This window comes from Mirounga angustirostris, unplaced genomic scaffold, assembly GCF_029215605.1.
Source record: "Mirounga angustirostris isolate CCGP_5_RB_7025 unplaced genomic scaffold, mMirAng1.0.hap1 SCAF_3, whole genome shotgun sequence".
Taxonomy (NCBI): Eukaryota; Metazoa; Chordata; class Mammalia; order Carnivora; family Phocidae; genus Mirounga; species Mirounga angustirostris.
Window position 1 is genome coordinate 152,085,901 of NW_026991711.1, and position 27,941 is coordinate 152,113,841.

At 40.0% G+C, this 27,941-nt stretch overlaps 1 protein-coding gene across 7 annotated transcripts in view; it reads right to left on the reverse strand.

The window, feature by feature from the left end:
* NEMP2 (nuclear envelope integral membrane protein 2) overlaps window positions 1–27,941 on the reverse strand; it is a 369,626-nt gene that overhangs the window by 53,495 nt on the left and 288,190 nt on the right. The window contains exons 2-6 of one of the 7 annotated variants that reach the window (XM_064586836.1): window positions 16,189–16,270; window positions 10,810–11,992; window positions 9,457–9,497; window positions 4,236–4,303; window positions 3,812–3,896 (exon numbers count right to left, since the gene is read on the reverse strand). The exons of 2 other annotated variants lie outside the window; for them this stretch is intronic. Coding sequence is in view for 1 of the 5 variants with exons in the window: in XM_064586834.1 (XP_064442904.1) it covers window positions 9,457–9,497 (41 nt within the window). In the remaining 4 variants the exon portion in view is untranslated. Of the gene's footprint in view, window positions 1–3,811; window positions 3,897–4,235; window positions 4,304–5,029; window positions 5,204–9,456; window positions 9,498–10,809; window positions 11,993–16,188; window positions 16,271–27,941 lie in introns of those variants that run through there. 4 more of the 7 variants (XM_064586835.1, XM_045868339.3, XM_054506084.2 and 1 more) reach the window with 4 other exon arrangements.

Below are 27,941 nucleotides of genomic sequence, written 5' to 3' on the forward strand. Positions count from 1 at the left end.
AAATATGGCATTTGCTCTCCATTACTGATCACCTTCTTTCAAAAACAAATTGGACATCTGCATTAAATCTTTGAACTTCTGGACAAATATGCCACGTGTTGGTGATACCATGATTTTAGGTGATATCATCTATTTTAATTCAACGCATATTTGTTGAGAGCCTACTTTGGGCAAGGAGTTTATATTTATTAACTTCCAACCAAAAAAAGGTTAAATTTGGCTGTCGTTTTATAGTGCCATGGATTTATTGTGAATTCAGTTCATTCACGTAGCTCATTGTTAAGGTATGTAGGAGGTCCAGCTATTAAGTTGACTTAATCCTGTCAACTATAAATTGAATGGACAGAGTTCTGGAGAGAGTTAGGGATCTAAATATCACTTTTCATATTCCAAGTGATTTTTAAGTACTGAAATACTATATTTGTTTGTTATAATATCATTAGTATTTTTTAAAAATTTGAAATCTTGATCATTTATGTGACAGGTATCCAGAGAATTTATACATTGCATTAATATTGCAAATGGAACAGAGCTATACTCATTAAGAACATTTTAATGCTTTTTCCAGGAGAATTAGAAGTTGCTACTGGGCAGGAAGAGGAGGGGATGTACCCAGACCCCATTACCACCATTTTCCCAGGGTCTCGATCCTCTCTGCCCCACTCAGCATTATTCATTCTCTTGCAGCCTGTCCCCTTCTCCAATCACCCTATGTGAGAAGACTCCAGAAGTAAAAGAGGGTGATCTCTGCCGAACCGCCTTCTTCTCTCAAAGAACCCTTGAAAGCGACATGTAACACAGAATGAAGACCATATGTACTAGATTGCTAGGGCTGCCATAGATTGGGTGGTTTAAACCACAGAAATTTCTTTTCTCACAGTTCTAGAAGCTAGAAGTCCAAGATCAAATGTCAACAGAGTTGGTTTCTCTGAGGCCTCTCTCCTTTTCTTTTTTTTTTAAATTCAAATTCAATTAATTAACATACAATGTGTTATTGATTTCAGAGGTACAGGTCTGTGATTCATCAGTCTTATATAATACCCAGTGCTCACTACATCACATGCCCTCCTTAATGTCCATCACCCAGTTACCGCATCCCTCCACCCCTCTCCCCTCCAGCAACTCTCAGTTATCATGTATCAGTGAGATCATATGATACTTGTCTTTCTCTGATTGACTTATTTAGCTTAGCATAACACCCTCTAGTTCCATCCACATTGTTGCAAATGGCAAGATTTCATTTTTTGATGGCTGAGTAATATTCCATTATATATATTATATATATATTACATATATATAAAAGCACCACTTCTTCTTTATCCATTCATCTGTCAATGGACATCTGGGCTCTTTCTATAGTTTGGCTATTGTGGGCATTGCTGCTATAAACATTGGGGTGCAGGTGCCCCTTCAGAGCCCTACATTTGTATCTTTGGAGTAAATACCCAGTAGTGCAATTGCTGGGTCGTAAGGTAGCTCTATTTTCAACTTTTTGAGGAACCTCCATACTGTTTTCCAGAGTGGCTGCACCAGCTTGCATTCCCACCAACAGTATAGGAGGGCTCCCCTTTCTCCAAATCCTCACCAACATCTGTCGTTTCCTGACTTATTAATTTTAGCCATTCATTTTAGCCACTGGTATGAGGTAGTATCTCATTGTGGTTTTGATTTGTATTTCCCTGATGCCGAGTGATGTTGAGCATTTTTTCGTGTGTCTGTTGGCCATTTGGATGTCTTCTTTGGAGAAATCTCCTTGACTTCTAGATGGCCAAATTCTCTCTGTGTCTACACATGGTCTTCCTTCTGTATGTGTCTGGGTCCTAATCTCTTTTGAGGAGACTAATTGTACCTTAATTAGGGCCCACCCATAAGACCTCATTGTACCTTAATTAACCCTTTAAAGGTCCTATCTCCAAATACAGTCACATTTTGAGGTACTAAGGGTTAGGACTTCAATGTATGAATTTGGGTGGAGGCGGGAGAGGTGGGATGGGACACAATTCAGTCCATATCACCAAATATGTTTCTTTCTTCCTTTTTTTAATTAATTTTTAAATTTTTTATTGTTATGTTAATCACCATACATTACATCATTAGTTTTTGATGTAGTGTTCCATGATTCATTATTTGTGCATAACACCCATTGCTTCATGCAGAACGTGCCCTCTTTAATACCAATCACCGGGCTAACCCATCCTCCCACCCCCTCCCCTCTAGAACCCTCAGTTTGTTTTTCAGAGTCCATCATCTCTCATGGTTTGTCTCTCTCCGATTTCCCCCCTTCATTCTTCCCCTCCTGCTATCTTCTTCTCTTTTTCTTAACATATATTGCATTATTTGTTTCAGAGGTACAGATCTGTGATTCAACAGTCTTGCACAATTGACAGAGCTCACCATAGCACATACCCTCCCCAGTGTCTATCACCCAGCCACCCCACCCCTCCCACCCCACTCCCCACTCCAGCAACCCTCAGTTTGTCTCCTGAGATTAAGAATTCCTCATATCATTGAGGTCATATGATACATGTCTTTCTCTGATTGACTTATTTTGCTCAGCATAACACCCTCCAGTTTTTAAAAAAAAATATTTTATTTATTTGAGAGAGAGTGAGAGAGAGCGAGAGTGAGAGAACAAGCTGGGGGGGAAGGGCAGTGGGAGAGAAGCAGGCTCTCTGCTGTGCAGGAAGCCAGATGCAGGGCTCGATCCCAGAATCCTGAGATCATGACCTGAGCCGAAGGCAGACACTTAACCGAGACACCCAAGTGCCTCTATTTCTTAAAAATCAAATACAGGCATTTAAATATTCTACCAAATAAATGTCACAATTACAAATAACATCACAGCTGTTCTCACAATATAATGAGTTCAGTTTCTTAATTATATTGTAGATAGATTTTCTATTTTAGTGGCCCTAGTCTTGGATGCTACTAACTATATTTTTTAAAAAATAAGAGGATCTTAGTCTTTATTTTACTGTGTAGTTATTGCTGCTCAACTCTTTCATCTTGCCCTTGACTGGATGTCCTCAACACATAGAAACATTTTGCATGAAAAGCTAGTTTTTAAAGGGTAATTAAAGGATATCAGTAAAACAGCTGGGAAAGACAAGAAATCTCTGAATTGGGATTCACTGAGCTGACTGAAAAGAGAAAATTCAAACAGTCCTTTTGCACATTGGGAAGTTCGGCAAGAAGCAAGCCCAGCAGACCTAAATTAGCTCAAAGGGAAAACAAAGGCAAAGACTAGTAGAAATGATGCAAACTCGTTGGCGAGGCTCTGTTCTGATAAGGCTACTTCCAGGCCAGGAAGCTGACACTGTTCTACCAAGGAGTAGGGGTCTCCAGCCCTCCTCCCAGATGCCCACAGAAATGCACTGCAGCACCAGAGTAGGCGCTCGCTACTCTGTTCCACGCTGCCAGTCCACGTGGAGTCACAAACACTCCACATTTATTTCTGGAGGCTGCTACGGGTGAGGCCAGTGCCCTTTCAGCCCATCTTGTTTGCTGATTGATTGATTGGTTACCAGCCTTCCATCCGCTTCTCCACCAAGTCCGGTGCAGCTGAGTCTGTTTAGCTCATTCCATAAACGTGGCTTGGCTGCTCATTAAGATGAGCTCTATGATCCATCTTCACCCTAATGTTATGAGTCTGTGCTTCAGTTTCAGACTTTAAAGTAGATGTTGAGAAAATCCCAAGTATAGTTTTTAAAAGAAACTTAATATAAATGCTTTTGGCTAACAAATAAGGAAAGAAGTGTCCCTTTTTTCCTAGGGTTTTCAGCCTTGATTTAGATGGAAAATATAAGCTCACCTCAACCACGAACCTTCAGCTGGTTCCTCTGCTCTGCTTTGGGCCACTCTTGTTTATGGAGGCAATTCCGAGATCACTCTGAAAGCTACATATAAACGGAAACATTCTTCGAAAAGGGTAATTTTTAAAATTCAAAATGACTACCTGTAAGATGGCATTATCAGCAAGCTTTGCTTTTTTAAAATTAGAATTGCTAATGAATTGTTTTCCAATGCTCTTTTCACCATCTTATGGATATTTTCCTAAGACATTCACATTTGTAAAATGGCTTTGTTTTCTCCTCAGGGCCCCCTCATCACCCACACAAACCTGGTCTCCTACTCCTTGCTAACTCAGAAGCCCAGCCTCTTCCCACACAAGTGCTCAGTACCTGGGGCCCACCACCCACCCTCTCCTTTGTTCTCCCACAAATCCACCCCCTCACCTTCTCTCCTTCATCCAGGTAGACATTTTCATACTCCCACTGCTCAGCGGCCAAACCACAATAATGGCCTGGGGGTGGGGGAAGAAGAATGCTTTTTCTAATGACCATTATGGTTTGTTTTTTTAATTAATAAGCTCTATCCACAAATGAGTAGTTGAGAAACAATTCTTTTATTCTTAGATTATTTTTTCAAAACTCCCTCATATACAATAATTGGATTTTCTATTTTTGAAAACTCTACCAAAATGTACGTGCACTTTGAGTGTTGTAACTTTTTTCAGTGGAAACAGATGCTCTCTTGTCCAAATTAAAATGTTTTACTCCCATTTTGAAGTGAATGAGTGTACCAAGGAGACAGTGGCTCCCTGGGATGGTTATTTGCAGTGACAGTGTCTGAGCTTTAGCTGAAACCAGTAGGCACCCTGACAAGATTAATTGAATGTGAATCATGCCTGAGCTCTTCCAGAACCAATACCAGAAATAAGGGCCAGCCCACTCATCAAAACCCTGCTAAGGACCCCCACTCTGTGGGACTAGCCAGCCCTAGGGGAGGCAGAAAGACCAGGCTCTGCTACTTATGTGTGTGTGTGTGTGTTGTTTAAAGATGTATTTATTTATTTTAGAGGGAAGGAGAGAGAGCGCGAGTGGGAGGGGCAGAGAGAAACTCAAGCAGACTCCATGTTCAGCACAGAGGCCAATGCAGGGCTTGATCTCATGACCCTCAGATCATGACCAGAGCCAAAACCTAGAGTCAGACTCTCAACTGACTGCACCACCCAGGTGCCCCTACTTACGTGTTTTAAGGCCTCCAGAAAAGCTTTCCCCAAATCATCCTCACCGTTATGTTGCTATGCCTTAAATTCCAGCATTAAAGAGTCATTCCTGAACCTTCCAGTATGAAGAATTAGAAAGATGCCGGATTTTCTTCCATTCATGACAACTATTTTCATCTTTCCATAGAGTTCAGTTAATGTACTACATGCTGTGAACAGAATGTATTCCACAATATCACAAATGCACTCTTTAGTAGGAAAAATGAACATAATAGTGGGTTTTAATAAGGAGCATGCAATTGAATTTGTGTTGGTATGGTTTGTTTTGTCATTTGGCTTTTTCAGTATTATAATTGATGTGAATGCCTTAAAGAAAGGCTGGGACCTTTTCTCCTTTTCATTAATCTCTCTGAGGTGTAGCACCATATCTGACATATAGAGGCACTCAGTCCATGACTGGAAAATTGCTTCCTGTCCCTGGTAATTTCTCTTGTCATCACTAAGACCTAGGGGCAATTTTATTCTACTTTATATACACTATTAATTTACTCTTTATTTTGAATATGACAACACTTTCCTTTAAATTTTCACAACACTGCATCCGTTCTTTTATGCATTCATCACTTTCTCTCTTGTACTCCTTTTAATCTTAGAGCTCTTCATGACTCATAAGAACTTTTACATTACAGCTCTATAGGATTTAACTTTATATCCTCACATAAAGCGAGTCTCCTTGCATAAAAAGCTCCTTGCCTTGGGAGCCTGGGTGGCTTGGTTGAGCAACTGCCTTCTGCTCAGGTCATGATCCTGGAGTCCCCGGATCAAGTCCCGCATTGGGCTCCCTGCTTGGCGGGGAGTCTGCTTCTCCCTCTGACCCTCCCCCTTCTCATGCTCTCTCTCTCATTCTCTCTCTCAAATAAGTAGGTGAAAAATCTTAAAAAAAAAAAAAAAAAAAAAAGCTCCTTGCATAAAAAGATGCAAGCAGGGGCGCCTGGGTGGCTCAGTCGTTAAGCGTCTGCCTTCGGCTCAGGTCATGATCCCAGGGTCCTGGGATAGAGCCCCGCATTGGGCTCCCTGCTCTGCAGGAGGCCTGCTTCTCCCTCTCCCACTGCCCCTGCTTGTGTTCCCTCTCTCGCTGTGTCTCTCTCTGTCAAATAAATAAAAAATCTTAAAAAAAAAAAAAAATGCAAGCAAGGTGCAAAAAGCAAGAAACAGATACCTCCCTGTCCATCCTGCAGCCACAGCGGTGATAACAACCGCCACTAAGTGTCTAGTTGCTGGCTTCTAGCTACAGATGGTAAATGAACCTAGGCATTTATCTCCTCTCAGTAGAGGCAAGAAGAGGAGATAGAAATAGATGAGAGATTTCAACAGATATTTGATGGAAAGAGAATGATGAAGGGTTAACTGGCCCAATGGGAGAGGAAGCTATAATCTAAAGTGTGCAAAGTGGGGCATATTGAAGATAAGCAAGATATTTTGCCTTGAAGAACTAGAAAGAGGCTCAGGACTTGGGATCACCAGGTTTGGTGGAGTGGGAATGAGGTGTGCCCTGTAAAGCAGGAGATAAGTTAAAAGCTTGAAAAGGAACAGTCAACTACTTTGTACCCTTAGGCACAGAAAATCAGCACCCAGGCTAATCGTACCAAGCTATCTCCCAGGAGGAGATAGAAGGTTTGTTTCCTGGAGACCTTGGTAGCAAAGGCCTGGGCATCAGAGAAACCAGGCCTGATAGAAGACATGGATATGGCATGGAAATTAAACAGTGAACTGAATTAGAAGCCGATACTGGGAATGGTTGGATTATCTGTGTTCTCTCCCTTGCCACACAATCAAAGAACTGTTAATCAATCAACCAGCCCCTAAGCCAATGTTTTTCAAACTGTGGGTTATGAAATCTGTTATGATTAGTGGACTATGAAATCAGTTTAATGGGTCATAACCAACATTGCCATGGATTGAGTTCCCCAGGAAACAGACTCTAAAACAAAGTTATGGATTCAGAATATTTATTAGGGCATGCCCTTGGTATCAACACCTGAAGAAGGAAACAGAATCAGACAGAGGGAAGAGTGGAACTGTGAATCAAACCAGTGACATCTTCAGCCAAGCCCATGGGAAGTACTAAAGCTAGAATGGCTCTTCAGAGTTGTCCCAAGTCAGGCCAAGATGGCCAGGCCTTCATCCCCTTTCTCCTTTATTTGGAGATAAGGTCTTTAAAGGGGTGATCAAGTTAAAATGAGGCCCTCCAGGTCGACCCCTACTCCAAGGTGACTAGTGTTCTTAGAAGAAGAGGAAGAAACACCAAGGGTAGGCACATAGAGAAAAGGCTGTATGAGGACACAATGAGAAGGTGGCCACCTGCAAGCAGAGAGACCTCAGGAGGAAACAATCTGCTGATCCCTTAACCTTGGACTTCTAGCCCCCAGGACTGTGAAAAAAGAAACTTCTGTTGTTTAAATCACCCAGGGTGTGGTATTTTATTATGACAGCCCTAGCAAATTATTACATCCCCCCACATTGGATATGGGCATCCCAGGGAGTATGATCTTGGGCATGGCAGCTCTCTCTGCACTTAGGCAATCCCTGAGAGGACTGACAGCTGAAGACGGCCCCTTAGCAGCACTCCCAGTGGCTGGACAACCAGTCCTTCATTGTGGGGGATCTGAATGGTACATCACAAGGTTTGTCGCAAACATTAAAGACAAGAACGTGCAGTAGACACAGTAAAAAAGATCAGAGTGCATCACATGTAGAAAAAGGAAAGATTTTTTCATGAAAATTTTTTATCTTTATGTTTATGTATGTGTGTGAGGACTAGGATGTGATGGAAAATCACTTCTTATTGTCAAAAATGTTTACAAGTCACTTCCCTTGGCAAGAAATTAGAGGAGTGTTTTCTGAGAAGCTAAACTGACTCAGAAAAGAAACAAAATGTTTTCTCCACAATCCAAAAGTGAAGCCCATCACTCTGTAACCCCATCCACCCACACAGAGTCCCTCATCAGCTTTTTAGCACCCTATTCTTAAATATAAATGGACAAAAAAAAAAAAAAAAGATCACCAGGTATGTAAAGTAACCTCTAACCTAAAAGAGAGAACTCAATATGAAAAACAGAGAGTAGAAGAGGAAAAGGTAGAGAATAGAAACATCACTTTTTTTTTTTTTTGAAGATTTTATTTACTTATTCGACAGAGAGAGACACAGCGAGAGAAGGAACACAAGCAGGGGGAGTGGGAGAGGGTGAAGCAGGCTTCCCGCTGAGCAGGGAGCCCGATGCGGGGCTCTATCCCAGGACCCTGGGATCATGACCTGAGCCGAAGGCAGACGCTTAACGACTGAGCCACCCAGGCGCCCCGAAACATCACTTTTTATATGCTAATTTATAATCTCAAAAATTGAGAAGATTTTATGCGTAAAATAAAAGCAGAATGCTATGATAAGAGAACTATTAAGAAAAAAAAAGGAGAGGGTTCTTAGAAATTAACTAAAAAAAAAAAATTCCATAGAAGAATCAGAAGATCAAGTCAAGGAAATCTGTTGAAAACAGAACCAAAACATGAGTAGATGAACAATGAGAAAGAAAAGATAGGAGATTTAGAGATTCAGTCCAGTAGGTACAATATCTGACTAGAAGTAGTTCCAGAAAAAGAAGAAATGGAGAAAAAATTATACAAGAAAGTTCCCAGAACTGCAAGGCATAAGTCTCAAAATTGAAAGTGCCTACAAGTATTCAGCACAACAAATGAAAAAAGGCACATCATTGAGAAGTGTCAGCCACTGGGAATAAAGCAAGAATCTCAAATCTTCTAGAATGGGGCGCCTGGGTGGCTCAGTTGTTAAGTGTCTGCCTTCAGCTTAGGTCATGGTCCTGGGGTCCTGGGATCGAGCCCCACATCAGGCTCCCTGCTATGTGGGAAGCCTGCTTCTCCCTCTCCCACTCCCCCTGCTTGTGTTCCCTCTCTCGCTGTGTCTCTCTGTCAAATAAATAAATAAAATCCTAAAAAAAAAAAAAGCTTCTAGAAAAAGAAAAACAAATGACTGTAAAATAGGAATCAGGGGGCTCCTGGGTGGCTCAGTTGTTAAGTGGCTGCCTTCGGTTCAGGTCATGATCCCAGGGTGCTGGGATCGAGCCCTGGGTCGGGCTCCCTGCTCTGCAGGAAGCCTGCTTCTCCCTCTCTACTCCCTCTGCTTGTGTTCCCTCTCTCACTGTGTCTCTCTCTGTCAAATAAATAAAATCTTAAAAAAAACAAAGTAGGAATCAGTACGCATGAGACTTCTCAACTACAATGTTGGACTGGAAAAAGCAATGGAGGAATGCCTTAAGAATTATGAGGGATCATTTTTTTAAATCTATAATGTCTATAATGTAATACCCAGCCAAACTATCAAAGTGTGAGGGCAGAATAAACACATTTTCAGATACAGAAGAATTCAGGAAACTTACCCCTTGTGTATCTTTTGTAGGAAGCTACTACAGGGGATGATCTAGAAAAATAAGGGGAAAAAAACAAGAAAAAGAAAGACATCAGATCTAAGAAATCGGGGATCCATCACAGTTGAGATGAAAAGAGAACTCACATGGTCATTGTGAAGGTGACTTGGTGCAGCAGCTCTTCAAGAAGCCTAAAGAGCAACAAGTTCAGATTGATGCAAGAGGACAAAGGGCTGCACCAGGATGTCCCCAAGAAAATGAAGAAATATATATAATCTTTCATAAACATGAATGTATTAAGAGATTTACATTTCTGGAGAAGAATAGGGAATTAGGTTTTTTAAAAGTTTTTTTTTTTTTAACTTAAATTCAATTAGCCAACACATATAAAAGTTTTTTAATTCCAGTGTAGTTAACATACAGTGTTTTATTAGTGTCAGGTGTGCAATACAGTGGTTCAACAATTCTATTCATTACACAGTGCTCACCATGATAAATGTACTCTTTAATCCCCATCACCTATTTCACCCATCTCCCCCACCTCCCCTCTGGTAACCATCAGTTTGTTCTCTATAATTAAGAGCCTGTTTCTTTGTCTCTCCCTCTTTTTCTGCCCTTTGCTTGTTTTGTTTCTTAAATTCCACATGAGTGAAATCATATGGGATTTGTCTTTCTCTGATTGACTTATTTTGCTTAGCATAATACTCTAGCTCCATCCATGTTGCTGTAAATGGCAAGGTTTCATTCTTTCTTATGGCTCAATAATATTCCAGTGTGTGTGTGTGTGTGTGTATGTGTATATATATATATATATATATATATATATATATATATATATATATACCTCTTCTTTATCCATTCATCTATCAATGGGCACTTGGGCTGCTTCCATAATTTGGCTGTTGTAAATAATGCTGCTATAAACACAAGGGTGCATATATCTCTTTGAATTAGTGTTTTTGTATTTTTGGGTAAATACCCAGTAGTGTAATTATTGGAATGTAAGGTAGTTCTATTTTTAACTTTTTGAGGAAACTCCATACTGTTTTCCACATTGGCTGCACCAGTTTGCTTTCCCACCAACAGTGCATGAGAATTTCTTGTTCTCCACATCCTTGCCAACCCCTGTTGATTCTGGTGTTGTTGATTTTAGTAATTCTGATAGGTGTGAGGTGATATCTTGTAGTTTTGATTTGCATTTCCCTGATGATGAGTGATATTGTGCAACTTTTCATGTGTCTGTTGGCCATCTGGATGTCTTCTTTGGAGAACTGTCTGTGCATGTCTTCTGCCCATTTTTAAATTAGATTATTTGTTTTTTGGGTGTTAAGTTGTAGAAGTTCTTTATATATTTTGGATACTGACCCTTTATCAGCTATGTCATTGGCGAATATCTTTTCCCATTCAGTAGGTTGCTTTTTTGTTTTGTTGATTGTTTCCTTCACTGGGCAGAGCTTTTTATTTTGATGTAGTCCCAGTAGTTTATTTTTGCTTTTATTTCTCTTGCCTCAGGAGACATGTCTAGAAAAATGTTGCTACAGTCTACATCAGAGACATTACTGCCTGTGCTCCCTTCTAGGATTGTTAAGGTTTCAGGTTTCACAGGTAGGTCTTTAATATATTTTGAATTTATTTTTGTGTGTGGTGCAAGAAAATGGTCCAGTTTCATTCTTTTGCATGTTGCTGTCCAGTGTTCCCAACACCACTTGTTCCCATTGCATATTCTTTCCTCCTCTGTTGAAGACTAACCGACCATATAATTATGGTTTTATTTTTGGGTTTTCTATTCTGTTCCATTGATCTATGTGTGTATTTTTATGCCAGGACCATACTGTTTCAGTTACTACAGCTTTGTAATATAACTTGAAGTACGGAATTGTGATACCTCCAGTTTTCTTTTCCTTTTTCAAGATTTCTTTGGCTATTCAGGGTCTTTTAAGATTGTTAGTTCTAGTTCTGTGAAAACTGCTGTTCATATTTCGATAGGGAATGCATTAAATGTGTAGACTGCTTTGGGTAGTATAAACATTTTAACAGCATTTGTTCTTCCAATCCATGAGCATGGAATATCTTTCCATTTCTTTGTGTCATCTTCAACTTCTTTCATCAGTGTTTTATAGTTTTCTGAGTACAGTACTTTCATCTCCTTCATTTATTTCTGGGTATTTTATTATTTTGGGTGCAAGTGTAAATGGGATTGGTTTCTTAATTTCTCTTTCTGCTGCTTCATATTAGTGTATAGGAATGCAACAGATTTCTGTACATTGATTTTGTATCCTGTGACTTTACTGAATTCATTTATCAGTTCTAATAGTCTTTTGGTGGAGTCTTTAGGGTTTTCTACATACAGTACCACATCATTTGCAAATTGTGAAAGTTTTAGTTCTTCTTTACTGATTTGGATCCCTTTTACTTCTTTTTGTTGTCTGATTGCTGTGGCTAGGACTTCCAGTACTATGTTGAATAAAAGTGTGTACCGTATCTTCTTTATCCATTCATGTATTGATGGACATTCTGGCTACTTCTATAATTTGGCTATTGAACAAGGCTGCAATGAAAAATACAGGGGTGCATATTATCCTTTTGAATTAGTATTTTTGTTTTCTTAAAGAATTACTTTTGACAGGTACATAGAAAAGTAAGCATACAAATAAAATGAGATAATCATCAATTCTAGGAATCCAAATTTGTATGCAGAGAAGCAATATAATCATAGTATATTACATGCCTCAGCCTTAAATAATACATCATCTTAATCATGTAAAAGCTGATCAGTGACTTGAGAAAAACATTGTGATATAACTACATTAGGAGAATTAGAAGAAGCTATAAGGGACTAAATCCATATTTTCCCTAGAAGGGAGTCACAGATAATATATGGAACTTTGAAAAATCAAGAAATAGCAGTAGAAATTTAGAGATAAATACCAGATGAAATGGCTGAAAGAGTTGAGTGTGGTTGCTTTTAGGAATGGAAATAGAACCAGATCCTGCAGGTTAGACAGGGAAAGAGGCTGCTTTTTTTCCTTTAGACTTTGAAGAGATATTTAGCTATTAAAACTCTGTACTTTATAACTTAGATGAAAATATACACAACTCTAGAAAGAAAAATGACAATACAGGCATATTATTTTTGAGATATGGAGGCAACCATCTTAAAAGCTAAAGGGAAAAGCTTGAGAGTGGTTTCCTTTGGAGGAGAGGGACTGGATTTGATCTTCACTGTAAACCCTATTTGATTTTGTAAACTTGTGAGGAGGTTACATTGGAGAAGAATTTTAAATAATAACAATTAACTTGCAAGAATGAATCCAGGCATGTAGACACTTAGGAAGAGTATTGAATTTTAGCTCTGCTACTTGCTTGATTAGGTTCCTAATTTTTAAAATCTTCAATGTCTTCCTTACAAAGGGTAAGGAGTTGGAAGCTCCTGGTAGATTGAAAATGATCAATAAACATTTCCTTTTCTCCTCTTACAGATAAAACCAGGGCACTAGTTTTCAGTAGTATCAGTTCATTCTTTGAAACCCCTCTCTTTCCTGGACTCACAAGGTCCCTTCCATTACACCTTGGATGTGAAAGAAATACTCAGTGTACACGTGCATAATGAAGTCATTTTTTAAAAATCCTAGGCAAAGGGGCACCTGGGTGGCTTAGTTGGTTAAGCCTCTGACTCTTGATTTGCTGCCTCAGGTCATGATCTCAGGGTTGTGAGATGGAGCCCCATGTTAAGATTCTCTCTCTCCCTCTCCCTCTGCTCCCCCTCCTCACCCCCCTGCATGTACTTTCTATAAAAAAAAAAAAAGGTAAAAAATCCTAGGTGAAATAAGAAATGCCCTTTGTGTAATCTAACTAACCTTACGATCTATCCATTATTTCAACAATAAGATGCAATATATAGTTTACTCACTTGACTTTTCTCATGCCTTAATGATTTTTGAATGGGTTCCAGATTCAAATTTTATCTAATAGTAAACAGAACCAATCTGTCCATTGTGGAATGACATTAAAGCTGGGCTGTGGTGAACAGGTTAGGAGTGAGGGATTGAGAAATTGATCCTCACATTTCTTGGGGGTAGGCAGGCCCCCTGGATCAGTAACCTCTGGCCAAGAGCAGCCTAACTATTTCATATAGTACTGTACAATTATGATTTTTCTTTGAGTGCCATGTCATGAAAAAGGTTCGGAAGCACTGCCTTAAACAGGTGCCATAAAAATCCATTATAAGGATGGATAATCATTTAGGTAAAGTCTTTTTCAGTTGCTTCCATATTAAGTTTATAAGAGAAGTAGTTAAATTCACATACCTTTAAACGATTTTTTTATGCCCCCCAAATCTGAATGGAAATTACTTAACATTAGGTTCATGTATAAGTTTGGATTAGTAAGTTTAGCTACAAGTAATTTAATCGAGACCCCAAGATAGTCGTTTCAACAATTAGATCATTACTCTATCCTGTAAAAAGAATTCTGGAGTAAGTTAGCCCAAGGCTTGCATGGTGGTTTCATCATCATCAAAGATCTGGCTGCTTTCAGCTTTTGGCCTTACACTGGTAAGGCATGAGTCTCAGCTCAGGGATTGCAAACGAGCACATCCACACCCCAAAAAGTAGGATGGAGAAGGAGAAGGGTGTGCCCTTTTCCTTTTATGAAGACTTCCCAGAAGTTACCATCCTATTTCCATTTTGGGTCTCACCGTGAGGAACTTAGTCACATGACCACATAGCTGCAAGCATGGTTGCAAACTACTGTCTTTTAGCTAGTCAGCAATATGTCAAGCTTAAAATAGGAGTTTTATGAGTTAGAGAAGAATGATTATTTGGTAGGCAAACAGTAGCCTTCACATGTTTTAGTAACTGCCATGTAATTAATCTCAAACAAAACCATCTGTCAAGTAGTTATTTAATATATACTGTAAGAAAGGCTGACATAAGCATTAAGGAAGACCAATTAGCAAATTCATTATTTGAAGTCCTGATTACTTATTTTTTCTGGGTTTAATAATTCATGATTAAGACAGTGTAGCTGGGGATAAAAGCACAGATTCTGAAATAGACTGCCTGGTTTCCATTTATTAGTTGTGTAACCTTGAGAAAATTGCTTAAATGCTCTGTGCCTTAGTTTTCTTTTCCATAAGGTGGAGATAAAAATAATAGTACCTATCTAACAGAAATTTGGAGGATTAAATGAGTTAATACATGTAATGTACTTAGAGTAGTGTCTGGCATATAGTGAGTACTCAGCAAATGTTAGCTATTAATAAATCTTTTACTTAAATTAAAATCTTTTTCTTTAAAATCTTACATAGCTATGACAATCTGATTCTCTATTAAGAATTTCTAGGTATGCAATATTTTCCTGATCTTGCATTTGTAGATACTTAAAAATGGTGATCCCTGGAGTGAAACCATAGGGCTTTACTTGAGCTAATAAATGTTATGTTCCATAGTAATGTTAAGAAAGAGAAAGGAGGGGAGCCTCTGTAAGTCAGCTGGTTGAGCATCTGACTCTTGGTTTCAGCTCAGGTCATGCTCTCGGGATCCTGAGATAGAGCCCTGTGTCAGGCTCCATGCAGAGCATGGGGTCTGCTGGAGATTCTGCCCCTCCTGCTTGTGCTCTCTTTCTCTCTCAAATAAATAAATAAATTGTAAAAAAAAAAAAAAAAAAAGTTAAGAGAAAGGAGTTAGGTATTGGGTGCCTGGGTGGCTCAGTTGGTTAAGCGACTGCCTTCGGCTCAGGTCATGATCCTGGAGTCCCGGGATCGAGTCCCACATCGGGCTCCCTGCTGAGCAGGGAGTCTGCTTCTCCCTCTGACCCTCCCCCCTCTCATGTGCTCTCTCTCATTCTCTCTCTCAAATAAATAAATAAAATCTTTAAAAAAAAAATAGTTACAAAATCTTTAAAAAAAAAAAAAAAAAAAAGGAGTTAGGTATTGATCAAATTGAACCATAACTGGTTTGTCTTTTTTCTCCTCCCCCTCTCCCACTTCTTTCTTTTGTGGACTGTACTGATGACAGCCCATCCCACCTGCCCCACAGTCAGCTGGTCTCCTATTGCCACAGGTCTGTACAGATTCTTGCTATCCTTATTCCCAGCATTGCAGCAAGCCTTGCCTACTACAGTACATCCAAGTTATGCTCCCTAGTAATTTCTGGCTGCTTAAAATTTTACTTACCCAGATTGGGGCAAAAATGTCATTTACCTGTATATTCCTATTATTTTCTGGGTTTTTTTTTTCCCAGAGATTTTCCTCAGACATTTCCACAAATATGAGAGGATCTATTTTCCTTTTAGACAAACAATATTTAAGTGAAATTTTGATGATTAGTTGCACTAAAACTATGCTAAAACACTTTTTCATCTTTTTTTAATAATAAAAAATATATTAAGGAAGTTCTAGGAAAAAAATTCATATTTCCATTAACATATGGCTTTAATCTTTAGTCCTACGACAACTGCTTCAGTGGTTGCCATTTCCTTTCTAGTGGGAGGGGATAAGGCATGGAGGGAGTGCCTGGGTCAGTTGGTTAAGCGTCTGACTCTTGATCTCAGGATTGTGAGTTCAAGCCCCACGTTGGGCTCTACACTGGGCTCTATGTTGGGTGTGAGCCTACCTTAAAAATAAATAAATAAACAATGCATGGAGAACATGCACCTCAGCACTTTTCTGGGCAAAAAGTGGGAAACTGCATACACTCCTCCTGCTTCTATTCTATTGGCAAGAACCTACTCATATGGCAATACCTGGATTCAAGAGAGGCTGGGAAATGTGGTCCATAGCTGGGTGTCCCTCTGGTAGGCTAAAACTAGAGGTGGGGTTCTATTACTGAAAGAAGGAAGGAGAGAACAAAGATGGAGCGTGTTAGCAGTCTTTGCCACACAAATGTATCACATAGTTGCAATATAGTAAAAACTATTTTATTTTGCTTTTTACTTAACATTATATCAAAAGCTTTTTTTTAACGTGACGATGCGATCTTCATAATTATAAAACAAATAGCTTTATAATAATTTATTGAATGTATAATCAATAAATTCTTTAACTCTTCCTATTATTGAAAATGTGACTCCTTCTAGTTCCTCACTGTTCTAAACAATGTCACAATAGATTTTTCCATGACTATAATTTTTTCATCTTCTTGAGATGATTCCCTTAGGATAAATTCCCAGAACTAGGATTACCAGGTCAAAAGAGTGTGTGAACAGTTTATGATTCTTAATGTTTTCATTCCAAACTGGTTTCTGAGAAGGCAGTACCAATTTGTTCCCAAAGGAAATGTGCACACTTTTTTTTCTATGACTGTGGGGAGAGAGACATATTCACATATCATATCTTGTAGGTAGAATATTTTCAGTTTTCAGGGTCTGGCTGGAATGACCAGGAGACACAAGACTTGGGTTTGAATGTCTTACTCTGTGGTTTCCTAGCTATTTAACTGTAGGCAAGTACTTACTTTCCCTGTGCCTCAGATTCCTTATTTTAAAATTGAGGATAAAAATACTTCCCTTATAAGACTGTGTGGTAATCATTAAGGCTATTGACAAATACTCTTGCCTTATCATCTTCTATGCACATGTTAATAATGTAATTCCCTGCTCCCTTGAAGATAGATATGGCTAGGGGCGCCTGGGTGGCTCAGTTGTTAAGTGTCTGCCTTCAGCTCAGGTCATGATCCCAGGGTCCTGGGATGGAGCCCCTCATGGGGCTCCCTGCTCGGCAGGAGGCCTGCTTCTCCCTCTCCCATTCCCCCTGCTTGTGTTCCCTCTCTCACTGTCTCTCTCTCTCTGTCAAATATAAATAAATAAAATCTTTAAAAAAAAAAAGATAATGGCTATATGACTTTCTTTAGTCAGTGATATGGAAGCAAAAGTCACATGTGCCATCTCCAGGCATACATTTTTTTAAAAGGTTTATTTATTTATTTGAGAGAGAGAGGGAGAGAGAGTGCAAGCACAAGTAGGAGGGACAGGGAGAAGGAGAGAGAATCTCAAGCAGACTTGGAGCTGAGTGCTGAGCCTGATATGGTGCTCAGTCTCACAACCTTGAGATCATGAAACCAAGAGTCGGACACTTAATCGACTACACCACCCAGGTGCCCTACCAGGTATGCATTTTAAGGCCGTTTGTGGTTTGCCACATTGTTTTTTCCTTTTGCCATGTGATCAGAAGTATTTTGGACCATCCTAGCTCTTTAAATGAGTCCTAGAATAAGCATGGCACAGAGAGGGGCCCCAAGCCAACCTGTGATGGATACATAAAATGAGTAAAAAATAAATCTTTGTTGTTTTTTTTAAGCCACTGAGACTTTAGGATTCTGTTATTGCCACATAATGTAGCCTATTCTGACTACTGCAGATTTACTCAGGATTAATAAAATAATAAGCTTAAGATGTTGGACCTATGGAAGATCCTCAATATATGTCCTTTACAATAATAATTACTACCATTCATTCAGTGCCATCTACATGCCAGGCATTTGTATACACTATCTCTGATCTTCAGAACAACCTTGCCTATTATAAAAGGAGAAAAACAAAGCTCGGAATGGCTAGTGTTTTACCTAACATCATCCAGCTAGAAAGTTGCAGAGCTGGGATTCAAACCTGGTGTATTTCTTCCCATTTTAATCTTTCTTCCTTGTCTCTGGAATTTTTTGGCATTATTTTATTATTATTATTAATTATTATTACTATTATTATTTACAGCTCTGTGTTCCTCTACAATCTTTGTTTATGAACTTTGCATTTATTCCTGCAGTAAAACCTCTATTTTCTTAAACTTGTTGCAAGAGAAACAGAAATTGAGTCAAAGGTTCAGTAGCTTGCTATTCAAGCCCCTGCTTGCTCCCCAAAAGAATCCTCATGAACCCCAGTACCTTTTACATTTTTCTTGGCTTGAATATATCTGAGAGCAGTTATAATTTATGTGTTTATGAAAGGAAAAAATGGCTTTAAAACTGGAATGGAATGAGTCAGATTAGAATGAGTTAGATTAGATGAATCCAACATTTACGGACTCTCTTTCTTTCAACAGCTTAAAATATAATTCACATACCACACAGTTCGACCATGTAAAGTTACAATTCAATGACTTTGAGTATATTCACAGATATGTGTATCCACTGCCCCAATCAATTTTGGAATATTTTCATTACTTCAAAAAGAAATCCCACACCCCTTAGCCGTCACTCCCAACCTCTCCCCCTCCTCCAGCCCTAGGCAACTACTAATTTACTTTCTGGGCTCTGCATCTTTTTAGTATGGCTCCCCAAATGTAGTTTTCCACCAGCCCCCAACAAATGGTCCTCTCCCCACCCACCCACCCCAGCTCCACTCCCAACTCAGCAAATCTTTGCTCAATTATTTTTAATTCAAAGCTCCAATTCTGAAGTATCTGGTCTAATAAACTTAATTTTTTTCTAAAAACTTTTTTGCTTTACTAAGAATTTCCTTGCAATGTTATACTCAAGGTTAAAAAAAAAAAAGGTACTTTTTTTTAAAAGCTTTCATCTGTTCATGACTTTATTATCCAGTTTGTGGAGTTTTCAAAATCTTTTCTTCTCTCTCATCATTCCTTTATGAGTCATTTCACAGTTTGTTAGTACCTCTAACTCTTTATATAAAATGGTCAAATAAGATTAAATTAAAATTGCTCTCTTACATGACACTGGTTTTTAAAAAGGGTTGGTTAGGAGAAAGGCAAAATTTGAAATCAATGGTTAAAAAAGTATCGAGACCTGCGGCTCGATCCCATGACCCAGAGATCACGACCTGAGCCGAAACCATGAGTCAGATGCCCCCCCTGTGAATTTTAGTGATTTATATTCACAATTACTATAGGGAATATGTGATTTACATTTTATAATGCTCATTGCCATGGGAAATTATTGACAGCTTGTTGAATCAGGTTGTCCTTATCATGAGACTCTTAAATTATTTGAATCAGAAGGCTGAAAACAATGATTTCTAGAACTAGCACCAACCTCCAAGGTTTGCTGATGGAAAGCAGTCCTGATGCTCACACGTTTTACTGATGTTAAATAAAACAGGAAGCAACAAAAGGCAGCTAAACATTAAGAGGATGGGAGATGGGAGTTATTCCCTAGGAGGGAAGAAATAAACGAAACGTGTGAATGCTTATACACCCCTGAAGACAGTATTTCTTCAACATAGTGAAATGAGGGTGAATTACCTAGTTTATGATGGGTGGGGGGTGTCTGATTCTAGTCTCTACTTGTGCTGTGCTGACTTGTTTTTTGTGTTTTGGATACAATTGGTGTTAGCAACCTCTTAGTCTCTGGTAAAACCCACTCCAAAGATAAATGTGAAGCCAGGACATGCGAGTCTGAATAAGCACCTCCCAGAGACATGAACTATATTAACATCGTTGGGCAGGAACAGCGACGCAAAGAACAGTGTTGATGAACAAGAACGCGTAAAGAGTGATGGCTTATGATAAAGAAAAAATGCACTTTATGGGCAAAGAGGGTATTCTCTATTCAGTGAGCTTTGCAAATTCTAATTCTGCCCTAATTATAACTGCCCTGCTTTCAGGAAGCTTACCTTCAGCAACTGTTTATTCACCAACTGCAAAATTATGGCTAGGACCTGGGCTAGGAACTGTGAGGGATACAATATGGAAATGACAGGAGTCCTGGCCGCGAGACCATGAGGGAAAGTACACAGTGTGTCTGGGAGTCAGCGAGTCCAGAGTGTAGACCACTACATTGGTGGGGAAAATGGGAGACAGAGATGAAAAGGAGCATAGCACTCAAATCGGTAGCCTCTTGAACGCCAAATTTACATGTTAGGACTTTATTCTTTGGAAAGCAGGGACTCACTGATTTTCTTGTTTTGTTTTGAACGTGGGGAAAAAAAGTGATCAGAGCTGTTTCTGGCTATTTATTCACATATTTTGTTTCTGTCCCACTGATACAATCTTTCCTGAGATGGTACATTTCCAGTGGACAAAAACAGTATCTATCTCACTTGCTTGTTTAATGTCCAAAGCAATGTGGTAGGCTATGCTTACTATTTAGTTCATGTAAACAGCAGCTGTTGTTAAGAATTCATGTGTTCTTAGAATGGAAGGAATAAAGGACCCTCATTGTTCACAACATTTATTTAGCTAAACTAGAGGAAAATTCACCTCCCCAAGGAAAAATAAGAAACTCCGGCAACATGGCACATCATTTGCCCAGGAAGAACATTTTTAAGTCCTACGGAAGCTCTCAGGTACTACGCAGCATGGAAACACTATAAATTCATCTGTTCTATTATTTCATTGATTCAGCATTTTTTTCAATGTTGTCTCTGTAGGTAGATTCCAGGTGATTAACACGTATTTCAATTATCGAAGGTTCTGGTGAAATGGAATCAATCTTATTCCCCTCTTTTATTGTCCTCTGTATCATCTGCGGGTCTGTGGGGTCCCCGGCCCCAAGCAACTTGCCCTCCCGCGCAGGATGCGAGGGAGCCGCGACAGGCACTGTGCTGGAAGAGCCTCCACAGAAAGGACGGGAGGACGTGCCGCAGCGTTAGAGGCAGGGACGAAGGGTGGTGACCACTGGGGAGCCCGCACTGGCTCCTCCAGGTTTATGGGAAGGGGGAAAACAAGAGTCCTCGTAGCTTCCAGAAATAGACGAGCTGCTGGCTTCTTTCCATCCTCCGTCTCGGCCTGGCTGTGGGAGAACAGGCAGGCACACGCAGGCTGCCCCTCCCGCTTGTGGCAGCCCCAGATTACAAACGCACACCCCAGGATCACAGCACCAGCATTCCCAGGCCCAGGCAGCGGAGCCGAGTGCGCTGGGAGGAGGTGACGGAAAGTCAGGAAAGTGAGGAGACGAAGAGGAAGTCGGGTGGGAGATGCGGGGCTCAGGTGTGGGTAAAGGCTCGTAGAAGAAAGGGTGAGGGCCCGAGACAGCCGGCCTGTGCTGCCTGGGCGTGTGTCTGAGAGGGATGTGGGTGTGTTTGCAGAGGAAGCTGTGGGGGCATGTGTGTGTGCACACCTTACATTAGGGAGGGGTTTTATTGATGTAGGCGTGGGAGGGTGTGTGCGGTAGGGTGTGGAGGGGGGGGGAGAGAAAAGAGTGAGGAGCAAGGAAGGACTTTTATGGAGTGCCAGGAACACCCACCCCACAAGGGAAAATTGCCAGCTGCTGGCGAGTCAAATCTCCTTTATGGGAAGGGATCAGCTCCCCACAGTGGATTCTGGCCACAGATCCTACCCCGGGATGTTTGCCAGATATTTGACCCATGAAGGGAGGAACACAGTTTCTGGGTTTTTACCACACCCTGATCCATGATCTTTCCCAGGGACTGATGTTGTTGCTTGGGTATTATCACAGTGTTGGTCACAGAACAGCCTTTCTTGGCAGACAGTCTGGTGAATGGAACAGCAAATTAGAAAGAAATACTTTCTAGTCTTGATTTCATCATGTGCTTTTTGATGGCCTTTGGAACCCTACCATATTATTTCTGTGCTTGCTTCCAAATTTTCCTAGTAACAAGGAAGAATATATCAACCGGCTGAGGGAAATGTGGTGCAGAATTAATAATTGCAATGACTAAATAATTATAAAGACCAATGGGTGACAAATTTTAATCCAGTATGAGAAAGAACTTGTACTACTTAGAATTGTTCAAAACTAGAAGATACTGCCATAGAAGGAGGTACCATGTCATTAGAAGTATCCAGAAGGAAGATGACCTGCTGTTGGGTATTTAGGGGGAACTCCAGCAGCAAATAAGAGGTGTACTTAAGATACTCTGAAGAGTTATGCAAAACTCTGAGACATTGTAATTCTAGAATTATACAGTACTTTAAACAACACAGAATTATTTCAAATATTAAGGTGCTTTAGATATGAAATAACCAAGGCATTAAATGATCAACTAACAAAGACTGTCCCTGTGTTTAGCACTGTTGTTAGACAGGCTGTATGTGAGGCCTAAAGGCAGAGAGACCTAGAGGCCCAAGTCTTTCACAGTAGCCCCCAAACAAATTAAAATACAGAGAAGGCTCTGCTATATATCAAGGAGAAGTCCTCAATAAAAACAGGCTAGAACTCTTTTTTTTTTTGAGAGAGAGAATGAGCAAGCGCGTACAACCCGGTGGGAGAGGCAGAGGGAGAGAGAATCCCAAGCAGACTCCACACTGAGCGTGGAGCTGACCTGCGGCTGGATCCCATGACCCAGAGATCACGACCTGAGCTGAAACCATGAGTCACATGCCCCCCCTACTGAGCCACCCAGTCGCCTCAAAACAGGATAGAACTCTTATCAGTCATTCCTGAATAGCCTCTGTTTCTAAGAGCGATCCAGTCCAACTTCCCATAGTACTGAGAGAAAAAACTCTGAGATGTTTGCTGACCACTCAGTTCAGATACACACTAGGTGCTTGTTTGAGAGATGGTACGGAAGTCTTTGGAGCCTCGGTAGCTTCCAAGCACTGTTGATAAGGTTTCCCAAATGTTCATGTGCATTTTAATCACCTGAGGACCTACTAAAGTGCAGACTAATTCAGCAGGTCTGGGGTGGGTCTGAAGATTCTCTGTTTCTAGGAGATGCTGATGACATTTGTCCACAGGCCCCTCAAAGAAGCAAGGCTGCAGAAGAAGGCTGTCAGGGAATTCTAGGTACTCACATATTTTCTTGTGCAAGGGTACATAGTGCATCAGGGGGATAAGACTTAATTCTATCCCATCCACAGAATCACTAAATTAGTAGGATAAAAGGAGTGAAGCCTTGCGATGCTCTCCACAAAACATACTTAGGCTCTTTTTATTGGCCAAAAATTTATTATGTGAGGGAGTATGAGATCTGTGGGGTCTACTTAAGGTGGTGATAATATAAGATCTATTAGGACAAACGTCTGGGACTCCTTGGGAATTCCAGACCACCCTGTCAAGTAGATGAAGTTTGTCTCTCCGTTCTTAGAACATGCCTTGCCCTAGGAGAGAACTTTGACCTTTTCTCTCAGGACTTTGACCTCAACTAATTTTCTTAATCTCCTTTAAGGAATCAGATGGTAAAGAATTTAAGGTGTGACCTTTCCCAGGAAACTCCAGAATTTCAAGACACAAAAAGATAAACTCTATCAGCAATATGTCAGACCCTACGGCAGATATAAAAGTATATTTTGATAGAGGACTGACTGAAGTAGCCCTCTGCTTCCTCCACAAGCTGAGCTTACTCAGGATAAAAGGAGTGGGGAGAAGTGGCAGAATTGGGAAGAGTCCTGAGAACAGTCCCATTTTAACTACCAGGATTGAGAAGGTCATAGGGTGAAAGTCTTGGTCCAAAGAAAAAACATTTGAGGACATGAATCAGCTAAGACGGTTAACCATTCTCTGAATGGTTACTTATTTATCTTGCATCGATGAATCAGAAATAATTGAATTCCACCCTGTTTCTCACCTCAGAAGAGATAGTAACTAATGTTATACCATATATTTGATCTATACCAGGAATGTAAGAATTCTTTGCGTCAACCATTCACAGCTTAGCTCTCCAGAAATACTGTCCTTCCAGAACACAATTACAAACCGAGAATCATGCAAAATGTTCTCTGAGCAGGCAAAACGGATGTCATTAAATTCATATGTGAAAGCTCATGAGAGCTAAAGGTCTTAGTGTTCATATAGTCAACATTCCCACTTAATGTCAGTAATTCATTACTGAAAATCAGATGTTCTATATAAATAAAGCTGACTGGAAGCCTATTTCTCATTATTTTAAATGGGAAAAATTATAACTTGTTACATATCAGCCCTAAACCACCAACAAATTTCTTAAAAGGTAATGAAAACATAGTAAAATGTGTATAGTACATGTTATGATATAAAATGACTAAACAATGCTTGCTGATCCTCAAAGAATTGACACCGTTTTTAACAGCTGCTTTGTATGCTGACATGCCTCTCATTGTACCAGTGACAGAAAAAATTACCTTTGTTGACAATACACACTTTTTAAAGTGCATACACGTGACTCTTTCTATCAATTATATTTATTTTCCCACATATTGCTTTTTAAAAATGTCCTACTGAGTTTTGAGTATGTAAATATACATTTCCCCCATAAAACATCATCCAAAAAATTATATATATATTTGTAATCTATATATAATATATAACATATAATACATATTATATGTAATATATGACATATATGTAATTATATATGGGCATATATATGTGTGTGTATCTATATATACATATGTGTATATATGTGTGTGTGTGTGTGTGTATATATATATATATACACACACATAAATCACACTATGAAGTTGGATATCAGAAACCAAGAGATAATTCTATGAGAAAAATGTTAACTGGGGAGATGTTTGTGGCATATGGCTAGTGGTATGCTGGAGTCTGCTTATAGTGGTTCATAAGAACCAATTGTTAAATTTTCAGGAATTTAGCCAGCTGACTGATATCACATTGGTAACTTGAAATTGGCCATGGTGGGAGTATTTGTACCACAAAAGTAGGCAAATGATACAAATCAGGGACTCCTCCCACCTCCAGGAGAGCAGGTTGCTAAGCATTTACCAGCTGAGTTACCACTGAGGATTCCTATACGGTATTTCATCAAATGTAAGATATCATTGGTTGTTGGGTGGATTATAGTATTATAGTAAGGGTTTGCTAGGCTTATGTCATAGTAAAAATAATCCCCAAACCTCACTGGCTTACACAATGAAAGTTTATTTCATGCTACGATGAGGTCACTCATATGCTGATAAAGTCTCCATCACCTCTTTAAAAAGCTTTGGGGTTTACTGTGCTGAGAGAAAAGTCATTTGAAAGTCAAGACCTGGTTTTTATATGCTTTGATCCAGAAATAACACAAGTCACTTTTTACCAATATCCCTCTGGCCAGTACTAGTCACATACCACAACCTACTTTATTTATTTTTTTTAAATATTATTTTATTATGTTATGTTAATCACCATACTTTAAACAATCTTTTATCATGCATACCAAAGGGTAAATTATTCAAAACAAATTGGTTATTCTCTAAAACTTCTGCACATTTATTTCTTTATTTAAAGATTTTATTTATTTGAGAGAGAGAGTACAAGCAGGGGGAGGAGGAGGGACAGAAGAAGAGGGAGAAGCAGACTCCCTGCTGAGCAGGGAGCCCGATGCAGGACTCGATCCCAGGACCCTGAGATCATAACCTGAGCTGAAGGCAGATGCATATCCGACTAAGCCACCCAGGCACCCCTAAAACTTCTGCACATTTAGAAGCTGGTTCTTCTGAATCACTTTGGATTCAGAGTCACTGGTATCTCTACAGAGTATAGACATTGTGTCACGAAGAGCATGAGTGAGGTGGCATTTCTTAAAGAGTGCTCCATTACAGTCTCTAATACTTGTTTCCAAACCACTGTCACTAATTATGCAAGTTTTAATTCTGGAACTTGATAGATCCTACTGGAAGTTGTTCATGGAAGTTTTCCAGACAACAGATTTATACTCCTACCTCAAATATCCTCAAATGACTTGTTGTCTAGAGCTGTGCAGTTGTCCAGTCCAACCTTGACAGAAACAACCGAGTCACTCTACTTCCAGCAAGCTTGGTTTTGGTTGACTAATTTCTCACGGATGTGGGCAATTGTGTCACGAATGCTGCTTGGCTGAGTATGATTGTGAGAAGCCACTGGTTGTAAGATGTGTCCTGATTTCAGAGGTTGAAATATAAACAATATGATAAATAAAATAAGTGCATTTTAGAATCTATTAAATATCATACTTAACTAAGGGGGAGCTTGGACTAAAATTCAGCCTTAAAGATTTTTGAAAACTGGATGAGGAAGGAGAAAAGCGCAGTGACTTCAAAGCTATAAGCAGTTTTATCCTCTCAAGAGATGGCAGCCGGAATTCACCTTCAGGGCAGAAATTTCTTTTATTCGGGGAAAATAATCCAAATGAGTCGTTTAGGTGTTCCAACTTAAGCAAAGGCCTTGTTTTAAATTGGTGATTCTGAGTTGCTAAACATCTCTATATTATAATTCAACAATGACTGCCTGTTTTGTGATCTGAAGAATCGCATCTCTGCACATTGTATTTCCCAGAGATAAACATTTTTCTTTAAAGTGTGAATTTAGAATATACTGTGCCTGAGAAGTACCCCTTATTCACTTAGAGGTTTGTGTACATTCTTGTTCAGAAGCAAAATCTGGAGACTGCACGAAGGATAAGCACGCAAGACCTCATGCGAGCAGACAGACCACATGAAGGAGCTCGGCCAGGCCTGGACTATCAACATCTGTGGGCGATATAAGGTTGAATAATCTAGAATGTACTGATGTTGGACTATTGTGTTTTGATGCATTACCCTACTGGGAACCATGGGACAAGTTCACAATTCTGCTGGTCTGTCATCTTAGGAAAAGTAGTAAGATACTGGTACCAACAAGTGAAGACTGGAGAAGTTGGCCTTGAACTGAAGGGAGGAACATCTCCTTCCCGTCTCTGGAGCTTGGCTGTGGGTTTGTGTTTGGAGTTGTGGATACCTCTGGCCTGCCTCTGCGGTTGGAGTGAGCTGGGCAGGGTTGGGAACAAAATAGGCAAAAACTCGGAATGGGTCTGAGCCTCCCTGAGTTCAGGGTAAGCTTAGCTGGCAGCCAAATCTAGCAGCCATACTACAGTGTCCTTCTCCTCTGTTATTCCCCAACCTTCTGTTCAGCTTGTTGATGGCGCAGCCTGGTCTCTGGGGGCAACAGCGAAATAAGGGCAAGTCTGTCTCACAGCTGAGATGACATGACACAGAAGAGAGTGGGGCACTTTCCTCTGAAGTCAAAGAGGTGAGAGCAGCATATTAGGAAGGAAAAGGTTTTTCCTGGAAGCCCACTCACGATAGTGAGAACAGAAGCCTGAAGTGCACGGAAGAAGATCAAAATTTTTATTTCGGGTAAGCATGAGTGGCGCCTGGGTGGCTCAGTCTGTTGTGTCTGCCTTCGGCTCAGGTCACGATCGCAGGGTCCTGGGATCAAGCCCCGCATTGGGCTCCCTGCTCATGCTCTCGCTCTCTCAAATAAATAAATAAAATCTTAAAAAAAAAAAATAAATAAAGCACAAATACTCAAAGAAATGACAACGAATAAACACAATAGCTCCATGGGACCAGGCTGGAGTAATACAGTGCCGACCCATCTCATTTGACACTCTGGCCCCTAAGATACCTGTCTCTTATAGCCCAGGACAATACTGTGTGTTCATCATGAAAACTCCAAGCACTCAAATTTACAAGGTTAAGTAAAGTTCACACCACCATGGAGAGAGATTTTTATACAATGTGTTAACATAAGGACTATACCTAGGATATGGTAGCTTAACTCTCAGATATTTGGAAAACTTGGGTATTATGGGTGTTGATTTCCCTGAGAGACCTGGACATTCAGAGATTTGCTTATTCCCATGGCACTGGCACTTTAGGACATCTCAGTATTTTCCCGGAAAGCATTTGGAGACGTTCCCTGTGT